Source organism: Fistularia commersonii, chromosome 4 (genome assembly GCF_037954325.1).
Source record: "Fistularia commersonii isolate RoL2024-O1a breed Wild chromosome 4, RoL_Fcom_v1.0, whole genome shotgun sequence".
Taxonomy (NCBI): domain Eukaryota; kingdom Metazoa; phylum Chordata; class Actinopteri; order Syngnathiformes; family Fistulariidae; genus Fistularia; species Fistularia commersonii.
In genome coordinates, this window is record NC_141287.1 from 2,181,882 (window position 1) to 2,193,362 (window position 11,481).

General features: G+C 39.2%; 2 protein-coding genes across 2 annotated transcripts; one reads left to right on the forward strand and one right to left on the reverse strand.

The window, feature by feature from the left end:
• Nucleotides 1–1,323: 1,323 nt before the first annotated feature.
• Nucleotides 1,324–8,020, forward strand: cd28 (CD28 molecule). The gene is made up of 5 exons (XM_086144524.1): nucleotides 1,324–1,469; nucleotides 3,366–3,610; nucleotides 5,679–5,835; nucleotides 5,922–6,073; nucleotides 6,928–8,020. Exons 1-5 carry the CDS (start codon nucleotides 1,397–1,399, stop codon nucleotides 6,976–6,978), a joined length of 678 nt encoding a protein of 225 aa, XP_086000650.1. The 5' UTR covers nucleotides 1,324–1,396; the 3' UTR covers nucleotides 6,979–8,020.
• A 1,479-nt stretch (nucleotides 8,021–9,499) lies between these two features.
• LOC147234376 (trace amine-associated receptor 8a-like) lies at nucleotides 9,500–10,574 on the reverse strand. The gene is made up of 2 exons (XM_086146074.1): nucleotides 10,402–10,574; nucleotides 9,500–10,322 (listed from the first exon to the last, which is right to left on the reverse strand). Exons 1-2 carry the CDS (start codon nucleotides 10,572–10,574, stop codon nucleotides 9,500–9,502), a joined length of 996 nt encoding a protein of 331 aa, XP_086002200.1.
• Between the last annotated feature and the right edge of the window lie 907 nt (nucleotides 10,575–11,481).

The window sequence follows — 11,481 nt, forward strand, 5'->3', positions numbered from 1 at the left end:
TGTAACCTAATTAAAAAAATAAAAATACGTTCATGCTCTGTGATGATCCCTTGTCTGAGGCTGAGCCTGATACTTGGTGGTGTCTCATCTTTTGTACAAGTTAATCAATGTTCGGGGTCAGAATCTGAGATGAGGAAATCCTCAGGATTGAGTACAAGTGCTTAAAAGACGGCTCCTGTGGGATGTTTTGTTTAGCTTCATCAAAGAGAACAGTTGTAAGTGAGATTTTAAAATTAAACAGACCAATGGGTACAGCATCAACAAGCGGCCTAAGGCAAAAAACAGGTGTTTACGCTTAGAGTTCTTCTATTAATTGCACATAAAATGATCCCAGTAAACTGCCTCAAACCCCACCCACCTACCCTGGACCAGTGGCGTCAGAGGCTTAAGGAGGTAAACTGCATGGAACGCATAACAGTAAACTTACGACTTCAGACAGACCTATATCTTGACAAATGGGCACCCATTAAAATATTTGGAGAGTTGAAGATATTATCTCTATTTGACTGCGTTAGATGCTTTTCTTTGTGTTTGTGTTTTTTTCTTTTTTTTTCTGTTTTTTTTTTTTTTTTTTTTGAGTTTTATTTTATTTTTCACTTGCTATTGAGGAAATAAGTGACCTATAAAGATTATTGTATAATGTATATCTTGTTATGAGGTTTTGTAAGAATGTGTAAAACTCTGTTAAGGAACCTGTTCTAATAAATGTTCAAAAAAAAAAAAAAAAAAAAAAGAGAACAGTTGTTCACACAGGTATGTGCTGCCGAACATAGAGAGCGTCTGACTAGCTTGGACGCGCAGCTGGGATATTGTGTCGGGGATGAAACGTGCAAACTCATCAGCACCCACTCCCTCATACTTGTCCTTCAGTGAATCATTGCACTGGAGCTCAATCAACTCCATTTGTTGGTTTGATGGTGCATTTTCCACGTTCACTGCAAAAGGATTGCCGAGCAGTGCAAACCTGTTGGTGCGTTCAAAACCCCAGCAGGTGGCTGCAGCCTGCGGGAAGGCTCTAATAATAATCTATTTCATCCCAGGGGCCAGAGGTATTATATACAATTTTTTTTTTGAAACATAAAAAAAAAAAAACGTGATCTCAAAGCCTGCTGAAATGGTTTAACTCAGAAAAAATCTTTTCATTTTCCAGTCAACACTATTTTTCTCTTTTTTTACCAGCAACACTGTCATCATTTCCTGTGGTGCCACACAGTTTCCATGACAGAAAAAGGAAATTCAAGTTCATGCTTGTGTTACGTTTATATGCAGGTGTGTTGAAGTATTTGTGGCAATTCTGGGTTATCACAGTTCAATGAAGTTGGTTGTAGATTTCTGAAGGATTTTTATCTCTCATCCGAAGTTACTTCTTCAATTTTGAGCTTTCAGGTGCGAAAGGATGTCCCCAACTTACTTCATGATGGGATGGATTGTGTTGATGCTTCTCATTCTCTGTCAACAAGTGTGGACCGGTGAGTGAATGAAGAATTTCAGTAACGACAACAACAAAATTGTGAGACTGAACTGTCCAGAAAAATATCCTTTGGCATTGTATTTCAAGCAAATTTCCAACCGATTTAGTGTTTCTGTTGCATACTAGGTCATTATTTTCCCATTGAAGTCATTCAATGATTATTTAAAATTGGAGGAAAATCGAAATTGACATTTAAATGGGGCAAGCAAGTTTTGAATTTGGGGAATCGCCTGAAAATGTCATAGAATTTTTCAAAACTTACAGAGGAAACAGTGATGTAAAATAAAACAAAATAGCCCTTTATTGTGTTGTATTTGTGGATCCTTTGTACTTTTCTTCAGAATGAATAATTCTTTTAGAATTTCATGACTTGCATGAATTTAATGGCAATTTGAAATATATCTTTTAAATAAAAGAAAGCATACTGACAAAAATAGCAGTTTCTATCAAACGGGTTGAATTCAGCAACTTTTGGGTCATGAATACTAATTTTCTGTCATTCTTTCGAGTAGCTCTGCAATTCAATATTTGTATTTCCTCAAAGAATTATGCATCATACGCATGGTCAATGCTGTGAAAAAGAAATACATTTGGAAAATTTAATTTGAAAATATTTTACTTTTTCTAAATGCTATTACATTTAATATGGAATTAAGCTGTTTTCCAAAACACTGGACTTATAAGTTGAGTATTATCACTGTGTGCAGCTCATGAAAATAGCCTTATTCGTCATCTTTCCATGAAAGCTGAGAACTAAGAGTACAATATTTTTGAGTTAATCAGGAATAATATGTGAAACTTTATTTTGATTATCAGATGGAAATTGCATGCTTTCCCCAAAGGGGTTGGTTTGCGATGAGTTCCTTGAAGAGGGGAAGCATATTTTGACACTAAATACAATAAGTTAACCCGTGCGTTTACATACAGGCACTTATCAGAGCTGTTGACAGTGCTGTTGGTAGAACCACCTGGTTTTGCTGGTGTTCCCTCCTTGTCGGGATGGGACGTCTGCAGGGCCGCTGAAAAACCACAACGCTTCCTTTTCAATTTCTCTTACCATCACACTAGAAAGAAAGGCTGTGCGAGTGCAAAGAGTTTGCTGCACTAATCCAAGCATTACAAATAGTTGCTGATGTCAGAGACCGTTGTTGTCTCACTCATTTCTGAAAAATGTATCTCACAATATGTTGACTGTACCTCCTAAATATTCCAAAGGGAATCCTATGTCAGTTTTATAGCGAAACATTTCCTCTGGTTGATTGAAATTTAATAATATTAGATTTGGAATTAGGATTTAATTTTTTTATTTCTTAATTAAAATGACATAAAGGCAATTAACTGAAAAGAATCATATGACATGGCTTTAGATTAGAAAATAATGAAGAAAAATAAACAAAGTGTAGTTATCTGATGATTTCAGTTGAGTTTCAGCTTTTATTACATGATTTATGAAAAGACCCACTTTGGCTGGTCAAACAAACGCACTACTTCATGAGATCAGGCCGGATGCAATGGCAGCATTCAAGTAATTTGACAGCTTGGAATTTTCATTTTGTTGAACGATTTACTAAACTTGAAACTGAATCTTTACAACCGATGAAATTCAAGTGAAATTACACACGTAATAATGTCAAGTTGTAAATGAAGGAAATGCATTGTTATGGCTAAGTGTTCAAAATTCATTTTTAAATCTAGTCATAGTTAAATTCAGTGTAAAATCATATAAATGTCATATTTATGACTGCTTTGCTTTTGATAACAGGATATGTATGACATCAGTGGTGTGGACGTTTTGATAGAAGTTTGAAAATAAAAGCACGATGAACTTTTCTTACAATGAGCAGAAGCACTTACAAAATCATTCCAATTATTTTCATTATTTGTATTTTTTTAGCAGTAAAAGTAACCCAGCCCTACAGTGCGGCAGCTACCAATGGAACTGCACAAGTTCGCTGCTACATCCGGTTCCAACCTGCCAACCAACATTCACCCGCCACCTCTGGCCAAATGGCATCTCATGCCTACCCTGACATCGAAGAGTTTCGAGTTTCTCTGCTGAAAGGTCTCCACGGCAACCAGGAGGTGTGCTCATCAATCCTCAACATCACACAGCAGAGTGGTTTGGAGAGACAAAAACAGGTGAGTCAATAAACATGCGAGTTCACAATCCCCCCGAAATGTTGCAAGTTTTTTTTTTTTTTTTTTTTTTTTGTCTGCCCTTTTCAAATGTGTCTCATTTCTTAAAACCAACATGATTTTATTCTCACATAAAGTGTAGAAATAAGTAGATGGTGCCTCTCCTGTGCTCATGTATGAAATCACATCACTGTTGCTTACTAGTAAATCTAAGTCATTGATTCATTGCTTTTATCACATGTCCTTAACTCATGGTTACAGGGTTAGTGAAGCAAGTCCCAGATATAATTGAGAGAGTTGTAGGGTTCTGACTGTTACCAGTCAATCACGAGTCCATTTAGAGATTTGGAGGCATCCAATCCCTCATTCTCTCATTCAAACCTATGGATAATTATATATCATGATATATATAATATATCATGATATATAAGAAATTGACCTGGTGTAACGTGTGGACTTTTAGGGGAAGCAGGAGAACTTGTGGAAAACCCACTCGGTGATGGGAGTGGTGCAAACTTATCACAGACCTTATTTTTTTTATTTAGTTTTCATTTCATACATATAAACACACAGCATCAAATACCCATCCATCTATTAACAAGCTCTTATCCTGCAGTCTGGTTGGTCGGATACTGGAAACTATGCCAGATGTCTTTGGCTAGTCAACTACAGGGCCACATATTGAGAGAATTAACCATTCACTCTCTCATTTGCACATCTAGGCAATATGTATATATGTATAAGAAAAACAAATCCTGCAAGTTCCCAAAAACTGTATATTGTGGTGAGCTGAGCTCAACAAAGTAACAATTGGAGTCAATGATAACATACTCTCAGGATTATACATTTTGGAAGATGGTTTTACTTCACACCCCAGTTACAGTAACTAACTTAGTGTCACACATCAAGCATAACATTGTACAGCTATTCAACAACGGAGTTTCCTCACAGCATCATAACTCGCAAAGGATTCTGGAGTTCTGCCGCTCAATCTCCCCATCACACGCTACAATATGTTCTCAGAGAGAGCAGCAACACTACTGACACTCCGCAGCTGTCGATTTTTATTTGTTGAGTTTATCCAGATCTGTGTGTAACAGAGAAACGTATGCGGTTAAGATCAACGCACGGCACAACTAACATCTTTGAAGCGGTATGCGGATGTGTAAATGAGATGGCTCTGCCTTGGGATAAACTTGTGACGGGAGCTCCATCTGTTGTCAGTGTCACAAGTTTGTTTTCACATTAGTGACCACTAGCTGGTGCTAAAAGGTTTCTATTACAACATGCTGAAGTCGAGGAAAATGAGGTGTGAGTCAAAATGTCATACTTAGGCCTTAAAACTGTGGTTCTTAACCTTGTTGGAGGTACTGAACCCCACCTGTTTTACATGCGCATTCACCGAACCCTTCTTTATTGGATGGAGGATCGGTTCGTCGATGGGTACAAAGAACAGGCGGAGTAGCCTTTTCATGGAATCTGGCTCCCTTCACCTTGAATCCAGCAAGCGCTATGTTCTTGTAGTTCCCATCTCCATGCAGCTGAAGGAAGCCTTCCCTTAGTTTTGCCGGTGCCGGACTAGAATTGCTCATCTTGTCTTTGCAAATCATGCGGTTAGGACATCGATTCCAATCGCGTTCCGTCATACATGTGAATCCGTATTGTACGTGTTCTTCCGACCGCTTTCTGTTTTTTGCCCGACATAATTAGTATGAAGGGGTTAAAATATTAAGAAAGAAATCACATGACGTACCATCACGACAGTCACAAGCCAGTGATGTCATCACCAATGTGTGTCTTGATCTCCGCCGAATCCCTGAGACTGACCCACCGAACCCCTGGGGTTCGATCGAATCCAGGTTAAGAACCACTGCCTTAAAAGATACTCAGGGTCCTAAAAGCTGTCTATTTTGAAACTTGAACTCCCATTAGACACCCATTAAATGAAATTTGGTATCAGATATGGAATAGATTCAGTCAACTGTTGCATTTAGAAGAGTGAATAAGATATTTGAGGTGGGCTTTCTGGTGAGGAGAAGGCTGAGATACTGTCCTGTGACTGGTGTTCCAGGGTCAGTGCTTTGCTGAGGTCAAGGACAGCGTGGTGGAGGTAACAGTTTTTGGGCTAAAGCCTGCAGACACTGATCTGTACCGATGCAGGATTGAGATATACTACCCTCCACCTTTCCTGAGCAGCACCGGGAACGGAACACTCATTCACGTCTCCGGTAAAAACGCACTTGCACATTCTAACGATAATGAGTCCGCTCTTTACGCGCACATTTATTTTGTCCGCACTGTTTTCCTTCTCTAGATAGCCAAAGCTGTCCGGTGCACGAGTCTCAGAGACAGTTCACACTGCAAGGTGATGATGAACAGGATGATGAAGAGAATAAGACGATGGTACCTGTTGTTGTCCTCCTCATTCTGGTTGTGTTTCTGCTTATCATCATTATCTCCTTCCAGGTCAGTGCTTTTTACCCCCTATGCATTTTTGGAAATGATCACAAGTTGAAATTGTTATTAATAACAATTTCCCCGGTCAAATTTTGAGCTTCAGTTTTTTGGTCTTTTTCCTATCATTGATTATGGTTTGAATTTAATTTGAGTTCTTCTGCTTTATTAAACATTTGCTCCCTTCATGTTATTTTCCTTCCTTTTCCATGCTTTTATCTGATAAGGTTCCTGCCTGCTTTTAAATGTAACATGTGTCTTTGCTCCATTCGGCCGGTTTGTATTTTGATTCTGACACATTTGTCACAAAGGTCACAAAATAAGCAGTTGTACTTACCATTGGTAGATGCTGCATGTCTTAAGTTATGAACTAAAGTGTATCCTTTTAATAAACTACATATAACAGGGGTGGGCAAACTACGGCCCGCGGGCCACATCCGGCCCGTTGGTCTTTTTCATCCGGCCCACCAAAGATTGGTACAGAACTCTTACCTGCTGGGAATGATTGAATGATTGGATCAATGAATGTGGGAGTTCAAACAGGGGATTCTTTCATTTTTTGAGCTACTTGAGAACAATTGAGCCCGTCTGTCAACTTTTAAGTCAATGTGGCCCATGAGCCAAAAATTTGCCCACCCTTGATATATACAATCGAATTAAATTAGCATAAATTTCAAAAAGAGTAAGAATGATTGAAATACACACACACACACACACACACATACATTTATTTATTTGTATTTCGATTTATTTCTTCGTAAACAAGATGCCAAAAGTGTTGCCTTGTGTTCCCACCAAATAAATGTGTAGAAGCATAATACCTATCCTCTCCTCTACATGAACAATTATCTGATTCTCTCTTGTAGACTCTTCTTTGCAATCAAGAGAGGGAAGTCATGAATCTTCTCCATGTGTGACTGCAGCTCAGCTGGATGGAACTCATATTTGTGAACAAGAATATAAATCTAAGTTGTAGTCTTGACATGAAACCCTTCTCCACTGATTTGCTCATCTAGTTGTTGTCTCACTTCCAATGTGTCAACCGCCTGCCAAATCCCTAAGTGGTCACTTTCTGTGTGCAACCAGCTCCAAGGTGAAGGTGTGTGATATACACTCAGACACACTTTTGATGTTAGCAGAAGCAGCTTTTATTCATTGTTTGTTCAACTCCATAACAAATAATATTTCACAAATGGTTTGCCTACAAACCGGCTGCACTGAATCCCCTCCTGTACAAGGCCATCACCCGATGCACCACTTGCCACACACTATGCTTTGAGTGTCGTACATGGGCATTAGGTGCCTGGCAACCACTTACCAGCGGTTCCACCCCAGTGAACACAACAACAGCACATTCAGCTTGGAGCTGCTTGCACTTTACCTTGCTCTTGACACTTCATTCACTGCTGGAGAGCCCATAGTTCACAGCTTTCATCAGTCACAAGCCAGTGATGTTTGGAGTGGCTCAGGTATCTGAAGGGTGGCCATCCTGCCAACAGTGACACCTTGCTTACATCTCAAAGTACACTTCAGATATACAGATATACTTTTCACGGTTTCGCTACTTCACGGATTTGCATGGTGTATTGTGTTCTGCATTCTGATTGGCTAAAAAGTCACTCCACTTCTTCTCTACCTGTGCGTCAGTAACCTTGCAGTTTAATATGTACACGTACGTGAAACAGCTTGCCGAATTTACATGACGTACCTGCAAATTGCAATTTCGAGTTTCTCTAAAACCCATAATGTTGACAAAACGCTCTGGACCGACAAAAGCACCTCGCAGGGCCCAAAAGGCAGCGGAAGATGCTATCTATCGTAGGTAAAGTTAAACTTCTGGACATGCTAAGGGAAGGTAAAAGCTATGCGGCTGTAGGTCGGCATTACGGAATCAATGAATCTTGCGTTTGCTCCATAAAGAAGGAAGAAAAAAACATAAGAACAACAGCAGTAATGTATAATATCGTATTTAATTGTATAATAATTGTAAAAAAAAAATAAAGGTCTCTACTTCACGGATTTTGCCTATCACGGGTTCTTTTTGGGACGTAACCCCCGCGAAAAACAAGGGTATACTGTATAACACATTGCAAGTAAAGCCAACCTCGTCACGGGCTGCCTCACGGTGCCTTTGCTGGGGCCTCCAACGAGGGATCGACAAAGTCCAGAAGTTGGCTGATCAGGCCTCTGACCCATATGTCATTCAGCAGTCGTTCAGAACCGCAACTTCTGGACTGCTGTGGTCTCTTTTAGCATCACCGCATTACTTTGCGGTATCCCCACCAGACAGCAATTGCACATTATTGCCACTGCATGTAGGTAGTGGGCTTATAAGAATAAGAATAATAATAAGAATAAGAACAACTTTATCTATCCCGAAGGAAATTGTTGTGCCAGAGTTTCAAGTAAAACATAACAATAATAAATAATAGTAGGAAGGAGGGAGAATAAGAAATACAAATAAAACTATAAAGTGTCAAAGTCAAGGGTATAAAGTGTTTTAAGGTCTTAAAAAGTACAAAGATTTGAATATTCCCTTCGGCTGAAGGAAGAGGAATTAGGAATTATAATAATGCTGAGCACGGCTCCTTCCACTGTGAAAGGAAAGTGTTTCCTTCCATGGTGGAAGATTTATGGATGTAGTGAAAGAGGACTTGAAGTTGGTTGATGTGAGATAAGGAGATACAGAAAATAAGATCAGATGAAAGGGGCTGATTCACTGTGGCGACTCCTGAAAGGAGCAGCACAAAGAAAAAGAATAATTAATTTTCTGATTAAGCAAAGCAAGTTTCACTTTATCAATATCTTAAGTTAAAGGGTTTAGTAGCTTTTTCATGTAACCAAATTTGCTGAGAGAAAGAGTTGATCAGGTTTGAAACAAAACACTGTCATATATTTCAAAATAAATGATAAAGAAAATGTCTAAAGTTCACAATAATCATCGGTGATAATAATTTTTCTAAATAAAATAATTCAGTCAGGTATAGAATACTTTTTATTTCAATGTATTTATTTAACGCGATCCTCCACCTCCACCCTCAACTGAATTATGCAATGTGACATATTTTCTGATTCTGTTTCATTTACATGATATCTTTAACTAAACATGGATGAAACTAAATTGTCATCCATACTCACAGCATTTGTAAACTCTGATGTGTGACAAATATAGAAATAAAGAATATAGATCTGATTCCAGCAAACATTTACATCCAATGAAATAACATAAAAGATATTTCATTCCCCTTTTAAAAACAACAAATACAATAACATTGAGCTGACAATGAAAAGCAAGAATCACAAGATCCAAGACTATTACTTTTACTAAAAACACTTATCTTATTTTTTTTTATTATACCAAATTTCATACAATACCTTTACATTAAGTTTCACATATCACTTCAACATGAGTTATTCTTCGTCGCATGATTGTTCATTTTATTTCTCCATTACGTTGGCCTCACGGGATTCAGGCAGCATTATTTGCAGTGTGATTATAAGTTTAACACTTTTCTTGAACCAGGGGTAGCAAATTGTGTATATCAAAGGGTTGAGACAGGAGTTGAGATAGAAAAGACATATTATTGCTGAAGCAGATGAAGCATTAAACAAGGTGTCCTGGCCTGAAAGCGTGACACAGAAATAGGGACAAATACAAACCAGAAAGACAAGTACAAGAAAACCCAGAGTTCTGGCTGCCTTCATTTCTGATTTATTAGCCCTTGCACTCACAGCCTGGTGCTGCGAGGAAGCAGCGGTGTGAGACCGCATGGTGCGAGCCTGAGATACGACAACTACAAATATTCGGATATATAAGACAATGATGATAACGACTGGGACAATAAAAGACAATATGAGATCGATAATTCCGACGATGTAATTGACGGCAATAACGCACTCTCCAACGCAGTGATTGTCCTTGCCTGGCTCTAACAAGCTATCCATGAAATTCGCACAGTGGAAGATTGTAGAACAAGACCAGCACATAAAAATACAGATTTTAACTCGGGTTTCGGTAACTTTGATAGGGTAATGAAGAGGGTCACAAATGGCCACATAACGGTCGACCGATATCAGCACCATGTTACCGATTGAAGCGGAGGTTATAGTGTAGTCCAGGATATAATATACGGTACATATGAAGTCACCCAGAAACCAGCAGCCGCTGACGAGGCCAACCTGAAACAGCATCAAGATACCTACAAAGAAATCCGAGACAGCCAGAGACAGGAGAAGGAAGTTGGTCTGAGTGTGGAGCTTCCTGTTGAAGTCAAAGGCAATTATCAATTGTGGGCGCCATAAAGTAGTCCATCAAACATTGATGAAACACAGATACTTACTTATAGTGGGAGATGGAAATGATAACCAGGAGGTTGAGAGTCACGGTGAGTAGAGAGATAAACGAGAGAAAAATGTAACTGAGCACAGCTGAATAGAAAGGAGGCTTGACTACTCTGCAGGAAGTATTGAAGCACTGTGGAAAGCAAAGATCATATCCATCAAGTTTCTCCATTATCTGTGTCAGCAATCATCAGTTTCTGAATATCAGTGTACATCTATTGTAAAATAGTCACGCAACCCCACGCCCACCACTTCACCACACCCCCCAGCATCTTTCTTATTGGAGAGAAAATGAGAATGGGTAATCCCCTCAGTGATCACTGGATGAGTTGAAAATACATAATACATATATCCCCGGTGGTAGATGTGAATGTTTAACGTTCAATATGACTCAAAAACATACAAAAAAGTCAGTATATGTTATTACGGATGAAAGTATGTAACCCTACTTTCAAAGCCACTGGGTTTTTGTTGATAGTGTTACAGATGGAAATTGATGATTTTATTTTCAATTGATGCATTTGCCAACATATTATCCTTTAGTCCACATGTCTTCTAGGTGAGTAGCAAGACTAAGAGTGACTCAGCCATGGTGCAGGACATGTATGCTAGCTGTGATACAGTGTGCTGTAGGGGCAACAGAGAAGTTCAAGGTGGAGGTGGGACTCCATCAGGGATCAGCCCCTTCTGGTTTGCAGTGGGGATGGACAGGCTGACAGATGAGGATAGACAGGAGTCGCCTTGGACCGTGATGTTTGCAGATGACATTGTGACCTTTATTGAGAGCAGAGAACAGGTAGAGGAAAATATAGAGGTGGAGGTATGCTCTGGAAAGGAGACTAATGAAAGTTAGTTGAAGCAAGACATGTGTGTATAAGTACACGTGTGTGAATAGGTGGAACCTGGCTGGAACAGTGAAGCTACAGGGCATGGATTTCAAGAAGTTGGAGGATTTCAGGTACTTGCGATCAACAGTCCAGAGCAACGGAGAGTGAGGAAAAGAGGTGAAGAGACGGGTTCAAGCAGGTTGGAATGGGTGGAGAAATGTGTCAGGGGTTCTATGTGATAGAAGACTTTCA